Here is a 23,447-nt window from a genome sequence, read left to right on the forward strand (position 1 = left end):
CAGCCTGTGCTCATGTCAGCAAATCCCATGGTCCCTAACAACTAATACAAAACTAGTGTATTCCACTTGAATAATAGACTTTGTGGAAATAACTTCTGAGAGTTTCTTGCACCTGGGTTTTTGCATTCTTCCCTCCCTTGTGTATGTGCTTTTGTCTTCACATTATAAAGTTCTTTGATTAGTTTTATCACTTTTTTTTGTGTGTGTGTGGCTACAGTGGTTGAGAGCCATAGTACAAAAACATGAAATCAGATCTTGAAAGTTATCTCAGGTACCGTTGCTGCAAATTATTCAATCTTAAGCATAAAACAAGAAGACTTTCACCCAGTGTTGAGATAAAAATCTGTATACCCTACAAGTTAATAAATGACAAAGCACTTGATTACATCATTACACCTGACATGAATGATTGACTCAAGGCACTCCTTCGGAATTGGAAGATTAGATTTTGATTTAATGGTGGATGTTGTTTTAAAGAAACCGGTGTAACTAGGATTGATACAAAGAATTCTGCTTGAATCATCGGATATCTCAGGTACCTTGCATGTACTGGTAGTAAGATAGGCTTTACTTACAGAACAACATATTTACCTTCAAATAGCTGTATACCAATTCACTCCTTGCTGTTTAAGTGTTAGGACTAAATGAATTGCTAATTGAAAAATTCCCTTAAGCTCTCGGTCTTTGTTTTAGTACAACTTGCACAGAAGCTCACATTTTTTTGGTCTCAAATAGTTTTCCCTGTAGCCTACTACAAGGTCCAAAGTACTTTCTCTGGTTGGTATTTCTGAAAATGAAGAAAGCTTCATTTTCATGAAGTTGTTAATGTGGTTCAGTTTTGATTGTGTCTGACTCGTCGACAGAGGCAGATCCGTTTCTCCATATGAGTAAAGCAGTTTGTTGCCCCCAGAACTGCAAGATTTGAGCGGGCCTTTCCTTGCTGTAGCTTGTATCAAGCTTGTGGCTTGGCTGTCTTGTTCCCTACTACTTTACAAAAAATTCTTTCAGTAAATCCTTGCTGTTGTGAAGAAAATTATTCCAGAGATAGGCCATGCCTACACCTCTTTATTTTGATGTCTGAAGCAAAAGTTTTTTGTTGAGTCTGCAGCCAAAACTCTGAAGTTACTGAATCAGAAGCCCCAACAGGAAGAAGTAACGTGTTAATAATGCTGGCGTAGTGCAGGAGTGTTTGACCAATGTGGAGAACAAAGGGCAGTGATGAAACCTCATGCTGGCAGCACTCTTTTTGGAAACTATGAGTGGTTTGTCACTGTTCTCACAGGACTGACTTTAAACTTTGAACTTCTGCTTTTTACCACCCTTGCTTTTGTTGTAAAACTTCTCCCACTGGTTATCATTTATGGCTCAACATAGATCCAAGTTCCTATTTACAGGGAATGATTTTAGATGGTGTTTTGACTTCTCTTTACAAGAAGACTGTTTCTTTTTCTTTTTTAGCTTTGTGCTTCTGAGAGATAGGGAATTAACTGCAAACCTTAAGAAGTCAAAATATAAGAGCACAGCCTGCGCCCCAGCCTTTCAAACTTGGCATCAAATTGAGATTTACAAACATAAAGGGAGATGATAAATTTGGTGTTTGGGACACGGTCTCAAGGAGATAATGCTGTATATTTGCTTTTTCTTGTTTATTCTTGAAATATTTAAAGATGATAGAAGCTTTAGATTCCAAAGATTCAAAAGTTAACAATTTTATTGGAATAGCAATTAAAAGCATCATGTAGGGGAAGTAGTGGTTTCTGTAGTCTATCAATCTGAGGGGGTGTAGTTGATTGTTATTGTTACTTCTTTTTTTTTTTTTTTGATATCTTAAACTTTTTCTCTGCTATGCCAACAAGCTGTGTTTGACTTTTAGGAGAAATGAATCAGTCTTATGGTTTTTGAAATTACATTCTTAGTAGCGTACCTTTGTATGTGTTTGGTCAGTTACAGTTCATTATTCTGGCTGCTTTTTACAGTCTTTACACCTCTGTTTTCTGCAGCTTTTCCGCTACCTCTTTATGGTCCGTTGCATTTATTTCCGTCTCTGGGATTGTAATGATAATTTTATATGTTACTTTTTGGGTGAGAGAATGGAATCATAATGCTGAAGGAGGACATGCCTGCCCCAAGCTCTTATTTGCTTCCAGCTTCCTCCTTTTTCACCTCTGCCCCACTTTTTTAGCATCTCTTTTTATTAATCTATTTCTAACCAGAAGCATAAGCAGGGATAAAACTAATTAGATAAAGCTTTCATGTCAGCTATTGCTTCCCTGGCTGTGTGGGTGTAGTGCTATGGGCAGAAAATGCTTCATGAAAGTTCTGCCCTGTGGGATGCCCCGTGGGGAAGGTGTTCGACCAAACATGAGGAAATGTGAGATGTGATAATAGAACATATATGTAACTGTATGAGTTCCTAAAAGTATTTTCTCTCTCTTCTCTCAGATTCATCATTTTTGCACTTCCATGAATCGGATTGTGACATAGGAGGATCATCGTCTTGTGAATCTATACTGTCCTTGAATACAGAAAAAATTCTGGTATGTTATCAAGAATATAACGTACAAAGTAATTTTACTAGATTGTTGAAGTTGCAGATCACTTCAGCTGCATAGCCAGTTAGAATGAAGTTCAGGGAAATAATTGCAAATAGATCTATTAATCAGTAGGCATAGCTGCCCAAAAAACTTAAGTATGAATAAACTCAAGTTGCTCATAAAAGTATTACTTTGTAGTAATCTGTCATGAGTCTTTAGGGCTGTCAACTAATTGAAGCAGATGTTGTCACTGAGAGCTAACCTTCACCTCAATTAATCAACCAATTAATTTTTTGGTTTTGGGGTACAGAGGCTATGCCTGAAAAAGGGGGAGGTGCATTAGTTTCTACCCAGATTAGCTTCTTGAGGTTTCCTACAAAACACATGTAAGAGTAATGACTTCTAGCCTCTACAGAAGTAACATTGTGCAAAGATGAGAGTGAGAGGCTTCAGACTGTGTTTTACTAAATGTGATACTGACCTGGCATGTGAAGAATATTCTAACAAAAGAAGAGTATTTTTTGATAGAGAGACCTCAAGAGAATTATTTTGGAATTTGGGTTTTCTTGCAACACTACTCTTAGCCTTTTGAGAACAGAGGTTTGATGTTGCCTTCAATCCAGTAGAGTACAGGTGTGGAAAATCTTCAAATTACTTCCATGTGAATAAACAAAGTAGCTTTGGCAAATTTTTAGAAATTATTGGCTGAGGAAATGTGTAAGCAATATTTTAACTAGAAGCAACTTCTCCAAAGGAGGCACTTGGAATTAAAACAACTATACTGCAAATACAATAAGCCAATTGTTTAACTTGAATATTCTCCTTAGACTTCACCATATATTGGTCAGAAGATCTTTCTAGACTAGTCCAACAGTACCAGCAATTCTTTCTAACACAGTGAAATGTGTATTTGATAGAAAGAAATTTCCCTGTTGAAAAAAACCAAAACAGTTGTTTTAAAGACAGCAAGAATTAAACCTGTTGGGATATGATGCTATGATGAAAATTCTCCTGTTTCTTGAAGGCAGAGTGACTGACGTTTTTTTTGTGTGTAGAGTTACAGGATGTTTAACCTGTACCTGAGTTCATAGTTTGTTGTGGAAATGTGAAACCACTTTCTTGGCCACCCCAACAGTTCTCTTCCTCTGCAATGACAAAACAGATGAGATAGTGGTACTCTCTTGCTGTCACATGCAGCTCAGTAATCCATAGAAAATTATTCTAATGTGTTGTGAGATCCTTCTGCCTGGGGCTTCTTTTCCAATACCAGTGTGAAATCTAGCTATATCTTATCTTTGTCTGCAGACAAAGATGTGTAGATCTGTTTTTGTAAATCCATCAATGAAGAGATTGTCCTTCAGTAAAAATGTTGGGCTGTTTTTCCTAATATTATGACAACTACAGAAGAATAATGTTTTGCAGAGTTAAGTGTTAAAGGTCATTTTCTGAATACTACATGAAGGTGATATGAAAATGTTGTGTTTGTAAATGCATATGGATTGCAATGTACATTTAGTTTTCTTGTTGTTATATCTGTTGAACCCTGCTCATTTTTGTGCTGTTTTATTAATGGCTTTTCTCTATCAGGGAAATAACTGCTACACTGTTGCTGTACAGGTGCAGATATAGGCAGAGTAACAATTTTCAGTGTTATAGTGTAATGTAGAGCTCATACATCACCTTTAATTGCAGTAAAAAATAAAAAGTTTGTAAAATCCATTTGGTGATCATTCATGCTTTCCAAAATACTCAAGTTCTTAGAGGAGACCAAATGTTCTCATCATTAGACACACAGGACAAAAACTGTGCAATGGAATTTGACCATTTAACTTTTGCACTTTTTAAATAAATGAAATGTCTGTGTCACGGACACAATTAATATGACTACTTTTGATTGTATGTGCAAAACAACCTTAAAGGAGGACAGTAGTGGAAATCAGCTGTTTAGTTGAATTGAAAGAAGATAATTGAATGGAGAGAGATGTTATTTTTCACCCTTCTTGTTTCCTGAAACAGTTTGAAAGACCTATTGATTTAAATGGACATTTTGTATTTTTCTAACATAAACTACTCTGGTAGGCTTACAGCTGTCTATGAAAAGTACTTGTGGAAGTAAACAGAGCTGAATATTTCTGCATTTCTGAGAGGCTTGTCTTTGACAGTATTGGTTTTTATAGGTGCATTATTTAGGGAACAGACATCCTAGATAAGGCTACAATTTGAACAAAGTGTAGAACTGATAGAATGTCATTGTTGAAAGGACAGGCTGTTTTGTGTAGCATTGTGGAGTTTAAATTTTCGATATTGATGGAGTGATGCTCTTTTCAGTTTTTATTTTCAGTGTTTTACTCTTCTGCAGTACTCTTCCCTTGCAGGAGACAAAGGAATAATTACACGGTAAACAGTATAAATTTCATATGAAGTAAGGTGTCTTAAAAAGGCCTGAAAACTTCACCTTAAGCAATTGCAATACAGAAACATCAGTCCCTGGTAAAATGCTGACAATGTTCTTTCTGAGGTTTGGTTACCCTTGTATTAGAGTGGAAAACAGCAGTATCTGAGTGAAGAGAAGCTTTTTTCCCTGTGGAAGACTAGGAATGAACTTGGTTACAGTTACCTTAGTGAAATCACATTAGTTTTAACTTTGTGTTTTAAGGCATTCTCTTAAGGATTTAAGACATGGATTTTCTGTTAAATTCTGGGTTGTTGTTTGCTGAGCACTTAAAAATATGATGTTTTACAGAGTCAAGCGAAGTTGCTTGCAGAGCAAAAACGATTTCCATTTGCCACTGATAATGACAACACAAATGAAGAATTAGGTAAGATGTTTTATATAAACAGGTTTATATAAGGTTTATGTAGGTGAATGATGTGCTAATTATTAGTGCTAAGTGTTTTCAAAATTGATGATTGAAGTAATGTATTAACCTCAAATTGATCTTAATAAATCTGGAAATACAGCAGGTTTTCTCTGATCGTATAAAGCAAGTACTTCTCTCTGTTGCTAAAAATCTTTCCTGCTTTCTTCACTAGAATTCTTCACCATGTCTGCTTAAGCAGATTAAGTCCTTTTTAATACATTTAGCTACTTTCTGTTTCCATTTTTCTGTGGTTATTGATGACTAAAACTGTTCAAACATCCAGAAAATGTTACCAATGCAATATGCTTTCTATGAAGCATGGGTCTTGGATCTGTTTCCTGTCTCCACACTCCTTCCATCCAAACTTAAAACGCAGCAGGAAGACTTTCTGAATTATGTCCTAGTCTGCTGCTTGAAGTTTTTTCAAAGCACACTCAGCACAAAAAAATGGGGGCATTTCAAATAAATGAGCAGGAAATACTTTCCTCAAGGGACTCAAAAATGGAGTCGCACTGCTTCTTCAAATAGAAGTATTACAAGGCAGGAAAGGGATTTTTGAGGATGTATATCAAGGAAGGCAGCAGACATCTTTTGTATAAGAGCAAAGAGAGATTTTAATCCCTTCTAATGAACTTAAAATATTTAAGAAGGGTTTTTTTGACATAGCTTATACCTTCATGAATTTATCCAGGAAAATTTGGGGGCTTAATCTTTTTTTATAGTCCTAGACTACTTACCTATGTTCATAGGATCCTGCAAAGAATGCCAAAACTTCTATTCAGATGAAAATATCTGATACTTCTAGTATCTGTTCTGTACACTTGGAATACTATGCTAGGAGATCTCTTTCCTCGTGTTTGGCATGTAGGCTGGCACCTATCTACCCACTTTAGTCCAAGGATGTTGTGGTGTGAGGAGCCTGTTTTGATCCTTCTTTTTTGTGCATGTTGCTTTTTAACTGTTCTGAGGAGAAGTACCACAGAATGTATGGGGCCTTCTGAAGGAATGTTGGGACTGAAATACTTTGGGTAATGGACCACTGTTAACCATTAGATTTTTTAATAATGAAGTACTTGCAGTTTTGTAATATTGAAGATTAAAAAATCAAAAAGATACTCTTTAAAAAGAAGCTGTTGCTATATCAGGTACTAGTTGTCAGCCACTTGTCAGAGTTTTATAGGCAGTTCACAGTTCAGTTTGGCATTTTGCCAAGTGTCTTGTAGAAACTAAATACAGTTGTTATCAGTAAGACAACTGAGTGAAAATATGTGTCTTGGTTATCTTGCGTCCTCCACATTTTTTCTTAACACTGGAATGGTTGAGTTGACTTTATTTTATGTTCCACTTCTTCTGTGTTCTGGGATTGGAACCCTAAAGATGATACTAATAACTGTATAGTCTTGAAGAGGAATGAAATGAGGAAAATTCAAGAGCTCTTCATCCTATCCTTCCCCCTGCCCATTTTTTTCCCTTTTTTGGTAATACTATCTATTTGTGACAAGTGAAGCTTTTTATTTATTGAGGAGAAAGCTTATATTGCACAGAAATATTTCCTTTTTCATAATAGAAGTGCTCTGAGTATGAGACAAGCTCTGGATTAAATACACTTCTTATTTCTTTTTCATGTAACCGTTTTCCTTTTTTAATGAACTGTTCTTAGCAGCACTGCCAAAGCAATGTGGCTCTGCCTACCTGAAAGAGAAGTGTCTGTGTCCTATTAATAATGCCTTTGCTTTAACTGACTTACTTGTCTCTTCTCATGTTTGAATAAATAATTAAGCTAAGAGGTGCCTCTTCTGTTGCTAAATTCATTGTCAGTGGGGAAAGGTGAAATCTGCTCGTAGTTCCACTGCCAACTGTTTGAACAAACTGCCCGGGGAAAAGTTTTCTCTAATTTTCATAGCTGTGTTCTTCAAGGTACTGGGTTTTGTTGGCAGTGTAGATGGAGCTTAGTTCAGAGTCAAGAATTGTGAGAGATTAAAAAATGCAAAATGAAACAATCTTGAGGTATTCAGCTGTCAGAACTGAACTTCAGTCATGAAAGTAAAACTACAGCTTTCCAGTCTTGTGATTTCACTGTATTTTTGTGTCTTGTGGAGATTACATTAACATATTTCTAATGGTCTGTTTCATTTTCAAACGCTTGGCTTCTACTTCAAAATGGGGGCATGTGCAAGAACTTGAAGGCTTTTCATGATTATAACATAGGCAAAGACGCAGTTATTTTTCAGTTAATACTGAAATCAGTTTAGTTGAGAAAGTTTAGCAATATGTGTACAAACAAGTAGAAGTTCCCTAATCAAATTGTCAAAAAAAGTTAGTGACAGCCAGGTGGCACTTCTAATTGAGAAAGCATCCAGGGCTATTGTATTGGGATCATAGTACGTTTTCTGATCTTAAGTATTTGAGAAGCAAACATGGGCGGGCCCTTTCCTGAATAACTTGTAAAAAAGAGAGAAAAAATCCATAAACAGATCACAAAACCCCAAAACAGCTCTGAAGAGGACAGTGTGAATTGAGTAATTAATGAATGCTAGGTAATGGCTGAAGGAAGTCATGTCATTTTGTTGGCCATTCAGGAATCCTCTGAGAATTTTCATCTTCACTGCGATGTAGAAACTTAAACATTTTACAATTTGGTAGTATTAATATTTTTAAAAAGTCAGATTTTTTATGTTTATTTACATTTTTAATGTTTTGTTAGCAATTGCGTACGTGTTGATTGGCAACGGCTTGTATGATGAAGCTATACGACATTTTTCAACAATGCTGCAGGTAAGTTTTCTGCTTGGACCCCAAAAAATAACTTAATGAAAATATCCATTGCCACATATGGCTTTTAATAAAACAAATATTAAATTAAGGATTTTTTACATGAGAGTAATTATTCTACTGTTTGTTCATTTTCTTTTCCATCCAAACATAAGCATACTGTTAGAACTGGGTGATCAGTATCTTGGTTATTTGGTGAGTATTTTTCTCATCTGTAGGCATAAAGTTTTATGGCACTTTGACCAAAAAAGCACATGTTTTCAGAGGCCTGACCTCTGCAGAGCTGAAGTTTCTTAGATTGTCTGCTTGTTGTATAGGATGAGATATTTTAAAGTAGACTTTTTTGGGTGACAGCATGTTACCAGTAATGTGAGAAAAAAAGCCCAGACAGAGATAATTTATTGCTACTGGCAAGTAACACATTGCTTTCACAATGATAAATGATTTTGTATGCTGCCTTTATCCTTTTTTAACGGTAAGAATTTGATTAGTTTAATATATAAATAAAACATAACTAATATCATGGGTGTTTTTCCTGACCAAAATCAAGAATTCAGAATCTTCTGCAGTTAAGTAGGAGGTAGGCACATTTAAAACAAAATCAGTCCCAACAATTTATAAGCTTCAACTAAAGATGATTTAAAAATAGTGCATTTTTATCGCTAAAAACCTGGAACATCCAGAAGCATGGACATACTTTTTCATTTAAACTGTTTATAGTACACAAATGCAAGCAAGCTGAAAGCAATACTGCAAATAATAGCATGTATTTTTTAAGTGTCATATGGCTTGTTCTTAAATTGAGTGAAAGTGTGGCAATTTAGTGGAATTATTCCAGGGAATTTATCTGAGGACAAGAATGTTCGGGGTTTTTGTGTGCTTTTATTTTTATTGGGTTGATATAGGTTTTTAATGATATCTGTCTTTGATTTGTTTTAATGTGAGGATTTTTTTTTTTACCCTAATGAGAAATCCTGTTTTCAAAACCACTGGATTTACATATTGTTTCCTGCTGTTATTCAGAAGGAAACTTAATATGGCAGATAAGCAAGATACCCCAACTGTAGAAAGATACTGGGAGAAGCATTTATGTGAGAGAGTATTTCTGCAGTGCCCACATCTCAGTTTAAAGTATGCTTTAATATAATGTTGATGGTATGCCTGAAAGGCTGTAAAGCAATCATGATTGTTCATTCAGTTTTCCACAAGGCAATTTTAAATACATATAAAGTGAGCATTAAAACATTTAACTAAATAAAACAGCCTTGCTTAGCCATGGTATTAAGAGTAGGAAGCTGCCTACTGTTGACGTAGCCAAGTATAAATTTGAAATCAGCTCAAGTCTGGCAAGCTGCCAGCAGTGATTTGCCACGTATTTTGTTGTTTTGTCCATGGCAGAGTTTGTTTCTTGGGAAACAGTTTGTTTCTTGGCAGACGTCACAATTAAAGAAGACCGGGCCTGTGCTACAAACTTTTGTAGTACAGCTGTGTTCCTTGCAGGTGTGAAGATGATGATTCCTGACTGGTTTTCAGGGAAACTTGACTGTATAGGCGTTGTTGTGTTGACAAAACAGTTTTGCTGTGTAGTTCTTGAAATTTGTATGGGAAACTGTGGTTGGAGTAAATGACATCAAACAAGAAGTAGATTTACTGTGTGGGGTGCATCCTCCCTAAGTGCCCAAGTAGGAAGGTTACAAAATTAAATCTAACTCAAGGAAAGTTGGTTTGAATTTTACAGAAGTATTTTGGTAGAATACCTCTGGTTTTAGTTGATGTCTGAACATAAATTTCATCAGGATGTCACAATATCTTGCTCCCACATTTTAAATCTTGAATTTAAATTGCATGCAAGATAAGCTTTGAGTGGCCAATTGCATGTTTCTTATCAGTTCAGTGGCATACGACAGAAGAAGTTATATAATTACCAGTAAAGTTACAACTAATGGATTGGGTAACAGAGTATTCTAGTGAATACTGTGTATGCTAATCTATTCTAATGTACACAGGGTAATAGCTTCTTGTAGGTGGCCACTGGCCGGATAGCTGCTCTCTGTTTGGCTTTTTTATCAGACAAATACTCCAGAACAATTCCATTAAATTGGATTAGTAGTTGTGAGCATATGAACGTATGGACTGTAATACAATAAATTTCTTTGCCTGGCAGCTGTGATTGTTCATTGCTTACTACTTTAGATCAGCTAAAATTAAATACATATTGAAGAAGCCAAAAAACCTACACCACAAATTAATATGTTATTTGCTTAACAGGAAGAACCAGAGCTGGTTAGTGCAATTTATGGACGAGGGATAGCATACGGAAAAAAAGGACTGCATGTGAGTAGATAATTTTTTAAATTAATACCCAACTGAATTATTTGAGTCTGAACTATAAGAAAGCCTGTAACAGGAGTAACTAGACTGGTTAGAATGTGTTAAGTATGCCCCAAAGTCTTTGTGCTGTTCCACTTCCATGAGGAGTCTGTCCCTTGGCTGGTGCATTGTATGACACAGAGGGATCTAGCAGATCATACTGCCCAAGGCATGGGTACATTTGCTTTGTGAGACTGTGGAAGTAAAGCTGCACAACATAAGTGTGCCAAAGGAGAAGATTAGGCACTGTTGTGAGTGGTTGATAGTAAGGCTGTGAGCCACTGCTTCTTGAAAGAGTTGCCTATTAACATGACAGGCAGTGTCTTGCCTCTGAGAGGCAGGTTTATGATGTCCCACTGAATTCATCTTCATATCTCAGCTGTATTTGGAAATGAAGAAGTCTTTTGCAGCCTGGGAACATTGTCAGCTCTTCCAATACACTGGATTTCACATTGCTTTTTGATTGCTTATGCCTCTTGATAAGTATGCCACTTTGAATTTGTTTAAAAAAATCAAAGTTAAATTGCTTGCAATACTTACTGCTGAAATAATTTCTTGAGCAGAAAGAAATTTATGAGTAGACTGTGGTCCTTGTAGGAATTTGTGGCCAGTTGAGTCATGATTGAATGTTTCCTAGAGTTCTAGAAGAATAAATAACAACTCCTTGATTTTTTTTTTTTTTGTACAGAATGTTTAATTCTAGATTTAAATCTAGAGGTGCTGACAAGAGCTTGAAGTCCCTAATATTTGCTTGTTTTTAACATCAGCATGAGTTTGTTTTCTCAGTTTAGCTAGGTGTTGATGCAGCTTCACTTCGTAAAAGTTTTGTGTGACACCTTCAAGACACAAAGATATTAAGCACAAAATTGCTTTGAGAAAGAAGGAGAAAATAATGAATTCTAATACAGAACATGCTATATAATTACTTTGATTTTTTTCTAATGAAGTCACTACTTCATTGAGGACAGTTTAAAATTTTGGGTAGGCAGGATGCTGTAGGTGTCTCCCCATTTGTGAGTACTACTTGGTTTAGATTGCAGACAGTGCTGATGACAACACTGGTGGCTGTGGGTGTGCCTGTGTGTTGGGAGTTCATGTGGGAGCTTGAACCAGCTTAGCTGCCAAGCAAGGTAACTCTGGAGCTATAAATCTAATACTTATTCACAGTTATGTGAATAAATTAGAGATACAAGACAAAGATGTGTACAAACGAAGTTTAGTTTTGTTGTTTGTAGCAGACAGGCTTTTTTTTCCAGCTATTTGCAGAATAATGGATCTTGATGTTTTTAGCAAAGGTATGAAGAGCTTTTAATACAAACTGTTACACTTTCAGGCACTTAGCCAATCTAGTTGTCCTTCATCTTGGGAGTATATTAGTCTAAGTATGCACAGTTGTTCACCTTGTTTATTTTTCTACTTTTCAGGATATGAAAAATGCTGAACTTGCTCTGTTTGAGCTCAGTAGGGTGATTAGTCTAGAACCAGATCATCCTGAAGTATTTGAACAGCGAGCTGAAGTGAGCATTTTTTGTCTTCTCAGTCTTTTGGAGAAGTTGCAATTATACAATGTTTCCAGTTATATCTTAACTGATTTAATGGCTAAAGCTTGATGTTCTGTTCTCCTTTCTTTTAAAATATGCACATTTTCTCTCAAACAGTGTAATTTGTGTAATATTTAGCTTACAAATAAGACATAGACCATACAGAGTTACTCTAGCCAATGGAATGGCATATATTATGTTTAAGTGTTCAGTTTTTGACCTACTATATAACAAGATCATTTGCGTTTAAGGTTTTTTAAATAAAATTAATCAAAATATCTCTTGAACCTTACTGTTTGCACCTTTTGTCACCTTAGTAAATCTACTGTGAATACTAGTTGTTAAAATACCAAATTTAAAAAAAATGAAATGTGTTGGGTGTATATTTGTGCATGTAATTTAAAAACCATTCCAACCTACATATATTTTTTTATTTTAAAAATCAAGTTTTGTTTTGCTAACTAAATGACAGAAATTGTTAAGATGTTAAGAAGCAGCTTTGTAGACAAACCAAAAGTATAAATATTTAAGTCAGCATACTGTATAATGATAGCTGCCATAATATTCAGAGTTTTAATGTTTTTAGTGATCTCTTGGCACATTTGTGAACCTTGACCTAAAAATGTGAAAGGCATTTGAATAATTGGAAATGGACTGTTTTCCATTGGGGGAATGTTTTTTTTCAAATTAGGCTTAGGAGGATACTTAATTACATTTTCATTTGAATATGTTGAAATGGCTTGAAATTGAGTATTTTGCATTGACTGACTTGTTTTTCATTTGGAATACAGGGTTTCTGTGGATGTTCACCTACACTGATAGTTTTGAGAAAAATTCTTTCAGATTTACTCTTTCATATGGGTTTAAAAGCCATAATTACTGAAATTTATGGTGGAACATTCCAGTATTTTCTAGCCAATGCAATTACTCTGTTAAAGCTGAACATGGAAAAGAGTAATCTTTATATTTCTAAAACAAATCTATTCAGTCTGTCTGCTCTAAACTGTGTTTTGGTTTTCTTACTCTTAGATATTGTCCCCACTAGGACGAATCAGTGAAGCATTATCAGATCTCACCAAAGCTATTCAGCTACAACCATCAGCAAGGCTCTATAGGCACAGAGGTACCCTTTACTTCATATCTGAGGTTAGTGAATTTTGCGGATTCTCTTTGGCTTTGGTTGTTTGGGGTGTTGTTCATGATTTTGTTGACTTCTGTGCTAGTAGTTACTTTTGTTCCAGAACTTCTTTCCTATTTAGTTAAAAAATCTCAGACCAATATACTAACAAAAGCCATGGTTCTCCTGTAGCTGGCTTTCTGACAGTTCAGCAGTATTCTCTTAAGTATTTCATTTGCAAATCTATTTAATGCTGAGAATCAGAGGACAAGTACCTTGCATGCACACCTCAGGTTCTTTTGTGTTTTAGGAGTAGGATGTGGATAAAGACTTTGACTTGATTTATAACCCGTGGCTGCATTTAATTAGTATTGATAAACACCAGTCTAGAAAGGAAGATACTTATGTCTAAGGCAGTAAGTCTTCTATATACTTAAGAACAAATACGTCTCACAATAAACAAAAAACACCTACGAAAATGCTAACATCCCATTTTGTGTCTTGTTCTTAAAGCTTTAATGTAGAACAAGTAGCTTTATCTTCAAAGATTGTGTGAATACTAGATAGCTGATTTCCTACTTGATTCTTCTGATTTCACTGTTTGCCCCCAGCTGTTTTTCCATTTACTTTACTATGTTTTATACAGCACTTCCTGTAAAAGTTGGAAGTGTATTGTGCATTCTTTGATGTTCTGATTGGTAGTTGATAATCATTACTGCTTAGCTCTGAAACTGACTTCATATATTAAATAAAAATCTGTAGTTTACTTTTATGGAAATAAAAGTACGTATTCCTCTTTATTTGTATGGTGTTTTTTGTGTCATCTGAAATCTTCTTTATCATAGGATTATGCAACAGCCCATGAAGATTTTCAGCGCTCACTGGAACTGAACAAAAATCAGCCTATAGCTATGCTTTATAAAGGCTTAACCTTCTTTCACAGAGGACTTCTGAAGGTAAAGCTATATTAAATAGTTCATCTAGAACAATACCCTTTATTTGAAGTTATTTCCATAAAATAGTAGAAATATCATTGGTGTTGATATATGTGTTTTGTCTCAGATAAGGAAGATCTTTAAGGTAAAAGAGTGCAAGCAAAATAAAAAGATTCCATGATATGATATGTAAATACTGCAGATCTCATTGAATCTCATTAGGTCAGTGATTACAGATGTGTTGAAGGATAATGCTTTGAAAGATATTTGTGTTTAGTACCTCTGTTAGTATTTATGATTATGTTCAAAACTTTCAAAATGAAATGGAGATTTCCTAAGTTTTGGGAAGGGGAGAGGGATGAAGAGGAAAATAATTTTAAACTCTTACTTGAACGAGCTGGGGAGTAATAAAGGAAAGTGCTGGTAGAGCCTTGCATTTATGCATGTTTATTTCAATTTTATGTTGTTTCTGGAAGGCTAATCTCTAACTTGAGGGAATATACTTGCTCCTTCAGTTTCTAAAATCAGCACAGAAGCAAGTTCATCCCATGCCTTTTTAAATTTTCACCATTTTTTAACTCAAAACTTCTCTCTGTTTAGGTGTAGTAATATTGCCCCTGTTTCTTGTTTGTAAAGTATTTAGAGGTACTGCTGCCATTTTCCAGAGTGGAGAGTAATTAGACAAGTTTTCTGAAATCCTCAGATAGAAAAATTAAGATGCAATGGTGTGATTCCTGAATTCAACAGTAGAAGCTTTTTTTTAACCTCTCATAACAGCTTGGGGTTCATAAAGGCTTGTATGCAGAATCTGGAGGCAACCCAGTTTAAGCCCACTATCTTTCATTGGCAAGCACTATTTTTTAATATCTTTTTTTTTTTTTTTTTTGCGGTCCACTTCCTCACTTTTTTAGTACCCAAGCAGGTAATTTTTTCCATAGTCTCACTGTGTGCTGTGAGAACATCAGACATTTGTTGAGCTTTTATTGTCTGTATCTTCTTGCAGTAAGAACAGATACTTGCAAATAATAGTCCGGATTTCTGATTTTTGTTGTAGGCAACGGAGACTCCAAAAAGTGATGGTGAAAATACAGCTGACAAAAATAAATGCTGTCTCAGTTAGCAGAGTAGAAGCAAAGTTTTCTTCTTTCTGATACACAGGTCAACACATTTCTGCATTACTCCTTCCCCCCAATTTCTTTTCTCAACGGAGGCATCTTCCCTCTCTGATATTCATGTTCAGAGAGATTGTCACTGAGTGACAATCCCCAGGTACACCTTAGCTTCCAGTCAGATTCAGGCTGCCTTTTAAAGGAAAAAACATGCCATCTGTTAGATTTTATAAGGCTTGCTGAAAATTGAAGGTTTGGGTTGAGGGTGGATGTGTTCATTTTTAAGTGAAAAAAGATTTGTTTGAATCACTGCTTTTGGGAATAATAATCTTGATTTTAAAACTTATCTATAGGATATGAGCCTATCCATAGTTGTAGGTGATTGTCCTACATTTTTTTTCAATGGGTATTTTTGCACACATTGTAGTGCTCAGAATATATTTGATAGTTTTTCTAAATAAGAATTTCTAAATTGACTAAAGATACCAGTAATTCTTTCCTTACAGCATCTAATTTATTGCACTGAAGACTTTTTGGATGTTCCTTAGTAATATAAAGTAATTGACTATTCCATCTTAATTCTAAATCTTAGTATTGAATATTCCAGTTTGTTTAGCCAATCTAGTTTGAAAAGCTGAGTTCTTAATCAGATTCTTTGAAGAGGAATATTTCTTTAACCACATGCTTATTTTGTTAGCTTTTGTTTGTATTACATTGTATTCCTTACAACAGCAATAGCAGTAATAGCAACAGTACACATTATTGTGTGAAGATGATCACTTACTCTGTAATCCCTAAAGAGAATGCTTCCAACTGAGGAAATAACAAAGAATGCAATAAGACAATTAAAGGCAGAATGCAGATTTGAGGGAGTCTTTTGGCCTCCAAAACTTAAGAGGTGTATTATGAATGAAGAAGGAAGACTATTAGAGGAGACTGCTTTGCCTTTGGGAGCAAGGCTGTGTTTTGAAAGCAAACTCTGAAGGGATTTCATCTCTGAACTCTATTAAAATACTAAAAGAATTTCTCATTCCCATTGCATATTAGACAAAAGAATTCCAGTGAAATCTGTCAGTACTGTAAAGAATGTTTTGGTTATTTCATTTATTATGTAATAATTTTTACTCTAGATTTTGTGATAAATTCCTGCCTTGTTTGTTCCTTCCAAAGCTTTTGATATAGAACCATAAATTCCATAGCTAGTAACTACTGAGGATGCTGAAGTTTAATGAATGTAGTAAGTTACAAATTTTTCTGTTGGTCCCTTTCTGTAGGAAGCCATTGAATCCTTCAAAGAAGCTCTGAAGCAGAAAGCAGACTTTATAGATGCGTATAAAAGTCTGGGACAAGCCTACAGGTACTCATATTCAGAAGTAGTTTTAAAGTAAATTTTTCATCTGATTGTGTTCTTTAAAATGCACTCTAAGTTTTACACATTTGTTACAAAGTTGTGCAGAACCAAATATGATACTTGGTAGCTCCAGTAGCTGACAGGGCTATGTCAGGGTATGTTCAATATAAATAATTTCTATGTTTGCTTTGTTTTTTTTTTTTTTTTTTTATTTAGTGTGTGGTATCTCTCTGAGTCTCACAGACTCAATGGTTAGCTAAATGGCAGTTTTCAGTAAGATGTGTTTTAGGTATGCTAAATGATTTTTAAATGATAAAAGGGGTTAATACAACATGAGCTACAGCTGATTAAATGTTGCTTCAAATGTCGTGGCTTTGGTGTTCATGCATTTCTTTAAAACTAAAGAGTTGTGGTTAATCACTATTCTGCTAAAAATTCTTTTTTGCAAATGTATTTAAAACTAGTAAATCTTGTTTGTTTTTCTTGAGTTGCTCTTGTTTGAATTACTGAATTAAAAAACTATGATAAACTAAATTGTATACTATTTCTATTTTCATTTTCTCATGACAGTTTTCCTGTGACTGTTTTTACTGTCTGCTTACATGTACAGCTGTCCTGCACATGGAGTAATTCCAGTCAATAAATTTTTAGTTAGTTCCAATTCTCAAACACCATATGCTTTCTTCTTACTCAGTATTTAAGTAGTTGGTAATTTTTTAAGAATGTGTTTGTACTTAAAAGTTAAAAAGACCTCTCAAAGATAATTTTGTCTAAGAATGCTTTGTGTGGAAGTTTTTTTTACTTTCATTTCTGAAGAAATATCTTTTTACAAAAAGGTGTGTTTTTACAGTTTTAAAGTCTGCTGAGGATTGTGAAGATTTGTGGTCTTGTGGATTGTATTTCAGAGTACATTTTTCTGGGAGTAACAAACTCTGTGCAGCTGTTCTGTTATTACCACAGAAGAATAGTTACAAAATTACTGCTTTCTTTATAGAGATTTTCCTTTAGTACTGTGTTTCTCTTCAATGATATCTCCTCTGGACACCTTAAAGTCGCCTTTAACAAATATTTTTTTTGTTATTGTTGCCTTCTGTATTTTTCACTTTCCACATTCTGGAATCACCTAGAGAGCTTGGCAACTTTGATGCTGCTACAGAGAGCTTCCAGAAGGCTTTACTGCTGAATCAAAATCATGTTCAGACATTACAGCTCAAGGGAATGATGCTTTATCATCATGGAAGCTTAGATGAAGCACTGAAGAGTTTTAAGGTAAGCAGGCCTTAAGTAAACACAAAATATAAATGTTTTAACCAGGTCTTGTATTCAACAAGTGCAATAAAATGAACAAATTTCAAACTTTTTCATTCTGAGTGTGCGTGCATTTGAACTAGAAGTATTTTTTTCTTAAGTCTGTCTTAAAAGAGAAAACTTAAGTTTGTAATTAAAAATGTAATCTTGCTGAAACTAAGATGGCTTCTTTAACTGTTTTATGTGTTTGTAAAGCCAAGCACTAACTGAAATATTTTCTTTTTAAACTGGTAATTCTGTTCTTGCTGATACTTTGACTTGAAACATAAAGTTTTTTCATATTGGATGAAAGATAAAATGTATTAGTCTGTAATTTTCAGCTGAAAATAAGTTACAATGTTTATCTAATTTTTCTAGAGTATTTTCTTCTGAAAAATTCGGCATATGTTGTGATTCATTGTGCTTGCAAAAATTTTCATGTTGCCAAAATCTTGCCTATCTCTGCTGGCATTAAATAACTGCTTTATTTTGGAGACAGAAAAAAAAAAAAAGGCAGATGTTATTTGTATGCCCATATTCTTAAAACAGGGAATGAAATAAGATCCCTTTCCAAATGAGTCTGTGCTTATCACAAGGAGAACACTTTATGTGTATTATTACATATTCACCTTCTATAACCCAGTTTGTAGATACTGATGTGATTGAAAAGATACTTCAACTTCTGAGATGGAGATGCTCTTCTAAAGACATGTAATTGCTGGAAGAATTGAAGCATTCATTTCTGAATCATAAACAGGAATTTGCTGTGTGTTTAATTTACAGTAAATAGCTGACTAACATACAAGTGTACTAATACATGAAGTACTAAAGAGATGAATGGGAGAAATGACAGAAAAGATATTTTTCTATGTAATTAACCCAAAGTAATTTCTAATATTGTCAGGAGTATATTTTGCCTAATTTCACCCAGCTAACATTGAGCTAATATTGTTAGAGCAAAGGGTCCAAAGCATATTTGCATTGGCAAGGTTTGGATTTTCAGGTTTTTTCCCCTTTGATAAAGCTGAAAATATTTTTTCTTACATTTGCTAGCATTTGAGAGAAAATTGTGATGGAAGTGGATCTTAATAATCAGTAAATCTCTTCACATGTCTTCTGGCCAAACAGGTTGGATTATTTGAAGATATTCTTTCTGTCTCTTGATTTATGGGTGTTTTGTTCCTTTAATCTCCTAGAGATGTCTACAGCTAGAACCATACAATGAAGTGTGCCAGTACATGAAGGGTCTCAGCCATGTTGCAATGGGACAGTTTTATGAAGGCATAAAAGCTCAGACCAAAGTTATGTTAAATGATCCTTTACCAGGACACAAGGCCAATCCAGAATATCTGAAAGTGAAATACCTCCGAGGTAAGTTGGAATTGGTAAGGTTTTTTTTTTTAAATTTTCTTAAATGCTTCAAGGACCCAAAATAATGCAAGCTTGCTTGTAGTTATAGTCATTTTAGAGAAACCAGTACATTCTCATGAGCACTGTTGAGCATGTATGTTAAGAAGAAAGTGCACTGATTCTTATTGTTCATACAGTTAAAAGCCAGGTCCAAAAATGGGATATACATTTCTATATAAACGTAGAATGTTGTGATAGTTAGTTGAAAAAGACTTATTTCTATCTTAGAAATTGGCTAATAGAAAGATTATATTATCTAAAAATAATGACTTACTTAAGTCAAGTTGTTTAACTGACAAGCATATAACCTGGTTACTGTTTTTGTGTAATGGCATAAATAAACTGATTATGCAAACAGTATTTAATTGTATTTCTTTCCTCCAGAGTATTCTAGATATTTGCATGCACATTTGGATACCCCTCTTACAGAGTATAATACTGATACAGATCTTCCTGGAAATTTCAAGGATCACTGGGCCAAAAATCTTCCTTTTCTTATAGAAAATTATGAAGAACAACCAGGGTTACAGCCACATATAAAGTGAGAATTTTTTTTTTTTAAACATATTTTAAATGGGGTGGTCTGTCACTGAATTCAGTAAGACTGAATTAATTTGAGATATTGCATGTAACTGCAACATACTATGTATGTTCAGTGGACTGGAGGAGGAATGAGTGTTCTTTATCCTTTAAGTGTTTCTCACACAAATGGTATAGATTTGTAAAACACAGATTTGTTTGCCAAATGCTTTCAGGACTTTTATAGCCAAGTGGTGTCTGATGCATGTTTTTCTCCTCTGTAAGAGATGTGTTATTTCAGAATTTTGAAAGCTATAAGCCTGATGTGCAAGAACTCATATGTGTGGCTGATCATCTGGGTTCCATGATGCAGTATGAGACACCGGGATTTCTTCCAAATAAGAGGATACATAGAGGTATACTGAAAATGTTCAGTAAATTGGAGGGGGGGACAGGGCGGGCTTAGCCAGTGTGATAATGGAATGCTGTATCTTTTCTATCTGTATTTACAAAACTAATCTGTCTGTATTTACATAAAACCAGTTTTCATTTTATGCTCTGTTCTTTCAAATCAGATAGAAGGTTTAAAATAATCATTATGTCAGCGTTTTCTTGACCTGGCTGGGCACTGGAAATCAGGATCTCCCAGACTTTTTGATGTTGTCCATTCTTTTCCTGTAAATACAATGCTTTCCCGCTTCAGTTTTCCTGTCTGTGCAACACTGAGTATTTGGCTCTAATTGGTTTTCTGTTTCTGTTGTTGGTACCTCTGTCATCCTGCCTCACCTCAGCAATGGGATTGGCCTCTCTAGAAGTAATGCAAGCTGTGCAGCGGACTTGGGCAAACTCCAAAGTTCGGATGAATGGGAAGACCAGACTGATGCAGTGGAGAGATATGTTTGATATTGCTGTGAAGTGGCGAAGGTAATGGTCACAGAGGGCAAGCCTGGATTGGTTGTCATAATGATGAGTGCTCCAGCTAACCAAAGGGCTGCAGTCATGCACAAGAAAATGGACACTTGCTGCCACTCTGTAACTAGAAAAATTCTGATAAAAGGATGGTAGGTACAAGGAGTGCACTTCTGAAAATACTCCATTTTTCTTCTTCTATAAAGGAGGGAAAAAATTGGAATAGCATTTTCCAGTTGAAGCAAATCTATGAGAGACCATTGCAGCTAAGGCAAATAGAAACTACCAGTTTCAGCTCCAGAAACATCAAATGTTTGAGTCATATGGTTTTTATAAGAAAAAGCCCCGTTTCTCAGGAAAAGTTATTTTCAATAATCTCTTTTCTAGTTTTTGCCTAAAGTTGTTCTGTGTGTGAAGAAAGCTCCATTAGAAATATTACATGGATTGAAATGTGTGCCAATCTTGATGTCCTTTGTCTTTGTAGAATAGCTGACCCTGACCAGCCTGTGCTTTGGTTGGACCAAATGCCTGCCCGGAGCCTTAGCAGAGGTTTCAATAATCATATTAACTTAATCAGGTATGAGAGTTTTACCAAACAGCATTCCCACACACACTGAGGGGTTGTACCAGAAATTACCAGCTCTTTGTGAAACAGTATTTTACAGCATTGAATGCATATGTGCTTATTGTTTTACTTTAATATTTATTTTATGATTTCTTTTGGAACATTTGGGATTTGTGGACAATTTTCCCTTACGACATTTCCTCTTTTTCCTGAATTTCAACTGTACAACTGAGTTACAGCAGTATCTAACAAGGATCCAGAATATGCATATTTTCACATGCTGTTTTTATTTCCCAAATAACCTTAAATGTAAAAATTTTATTAAGTTCATCATAGTTGTAATTTTTGTGAATGCTGCCTCTCAAAGGCAGTGGCATCAGTATTGAAACAATGCTGTTCTATTAGTTTTAATACCGATTTACAGTGAAGAGGAAAAACAGTACTCATAGTTGTTTCCAAGGCAGGCCAAAGTAAAGCAAAAATGACAGAATAAGTCATCTGTGAAAGGTAACAGTTGCACTTCCAAATAAAGGTAAAATTTAAAAGATTCAACCACTGTTGTACGTTCCATCTTCTCCCATGCTGCAAAACTCTGTATTTGTAGTCATGACAGTGCTATCTCCCTTGAAGTGGTACAAGTGAGATAGACTCGATGTGGCAGCATCACTGTCAATCACAGGAGCAGAGTGTAAGTAAATATGCAGTCAGGTTTCATCTTAATCCACCCCCTCCTAGGAAATACTGAATCTTTGATCTGTCATTCTGCTTTTATGTATGTCTATCTCTTTGTTCTTTGAGAAGCTGTACTGGAAAAGGAGAATAAGGGAAACGAAGCCTTCTCAAGAATTACTTTAGGCAGAGAAAAATAGTGATGTTCTGATGTTCATATGCAGAGCGAATGAGAATTTGTCCTCTCTCTTCCTTCCAGTCTGTGGAATGGACCCTAGCAGCCTCTCCTTTTCTTGGAGTGGTTAATGCAGCATTAAACTCCAGTGCAGATCATTTACTTTGCAAGATGTGCTGCTTTTTGAACAGTCTTGTGCTCAGGCTTCTCTCTTCACTCAAGCCAAGGGTTACATTTGGGCTCCAAGCTGTTTCCATCTTTGCTGTTGCTGCATTTCTCTCTTATCATATGTACAGTGCAGCAGAAATGGCAGCCATCTGTACTTTGAGACAGAAAGGCATTCCATACTTCACCTGTTTCTTCATGGTTTTATTTCTTAATGGGAGAGTAATAGCCTAACTTTTAGGTGATCTGTGTTGGCAGAAAGGCATTCATGTTACAACACTTAAAATTAATGTCCTGAAACTAATACTGAACGTTTAATGTGCGGAAATATGTCCTTGTACAGAATCTGTGTCAGGAACTCTGGTTTTGCAGTGGCCAAGATACTTGTTTTCCTTTCATCAGAGAATGCTGGTAAAACTGAAGATATACTGTTACAGCTGTTTTGGTCATTTTATAGAAGTCTGAAGTAAGTTTCATGAACGTCAGAACTGTAGGCCCACAGTGAACCTAGTTCTAACCTTTTTGGTTTGGCTCAGCCGTTTGGGGATCTCATCAGCATTTTGGTTGTGCTTGTTTGATAGCTAAGTAGTGGTTCTCTGAAAAATACTGGTTTGCTGCCTTTTTTGAAGAAACAGGAGATTTGAAGCAGCCTAAATACCACTGCCTTAAGAGTTGTCATTCTTTAGTACTGGATGGTGATAGCATTCTTTTTGACTCTGGAAGCCTGTTCTGGTTTGGTCATTCTCCAGCCTTAAGTAATAACCACTTTCTTTGATCAGCTTTCTGTTGTGATTTGTTTCTGCTTTTGGCTCCATCCTGATTATTTCACATAACATGAAGGATAAAATAAATTAACGTATTAAGTGGTAATGGTTGGGGTTTTTTCTTTTAAATTCATTTTAGTTTTGAAGTATGTTCTAGTTCACAGATTTCTAAATGACAATTTCTTCTTAAAGAATTATGCAGATTTTTATAATTTCCTTTTTACATTACTCAGCTTGTAAAATGGCTGCTGATTGAAGGGCACAAAGCTAATACCCTTTTCTTGATAACTGAGAGGGATTTATGGTCTTTTGACTGTCTTCCAGGAAGATATAAAGATATAAAACTTTGTTTTATGGTTAGGTTATGGTTTGAAAGTTATTCTCATAGCTGTGT

The 23,447-nt window shown here is 35.2% G+C and overlaps 1 protein-coding gene across 4 annotated transcripts in view; it reads left to right on the top strand.

The window, feature by feature from the left end:
• Nucleotides 1–23,447, top strand: part of TTC13 (tetratricopeptide repeat domain 13) — a 39,530-nt gene that overhangs the window by 1,551 nt on the left and 14,532 nt on the right. For all 4 annotated transcript variants that reach the window (XM_041424014.1, XM_041424024.1, XM_041424030.1 and 1 more), the window contains exons 2-15: nt 2,443–2,537; nt 5,278–5,353; nt 8,100–8,170; nt 10,436–10,501; nt 11,962–12,054; nt 13,108–13,224; nt 14,041–14,151; nt 16,514–16,596; nt 17,718–17,859; nt 19,074–19,248; nt 19,672–19,828; nt 20,092–20,222; nt 20,598–20,730; nt 21,200–21,292. In XM_041424014.1, the coding sequence (XP_041279948.1) occupies nt 2,443–2,537; nt 5,278–5,353; nt 8,100–8,170; nt 10,436–10,501; nt 11,962–12,054; nt 13,108–13,224; nt 14,041–14,151; nt 16,514–16,596; nt 17,718–17,859; nt 19,074–19,248; nt 19,672–19,828; nt 20,092–20,222; nt 20,598–20,730; nt 21,200–21,292 (1,543 nt within the window). The remainder of the gene's footprint in view (nt 1–2,442; nt 2,538–5,277; nt 5,354–8,099; nt 8,171–10,435; nt 10,502–11,961; nt 12,055–13,107; nt 13,225–14,040; nt 14,152–16,513; nt 16,597–17,717; nt 17,860–19,073; nt 19,249–19,671; nt 19,829–20,091; nt 20,223–20,597; nt 20,731–21,199; nt 21,293–23,447) is intronic.

Source organism: Onychostruthus taczanowskii, unplaced genomic scaffold (assembly GCF_017590055.1).
Source record: "Onychostruthus taczanowskii isolate IOZ18803 unplaced genomic scaffold, ASM1759005v1 scaffold111, whole genome shotgun sequence".
NCBI classification, from domain to species: Eukaryota; Metazoa; Chordata; class Aves; order Passeriformes; family Passeridae; genus Onychostruthus; species Onychostruthus taczanowskii.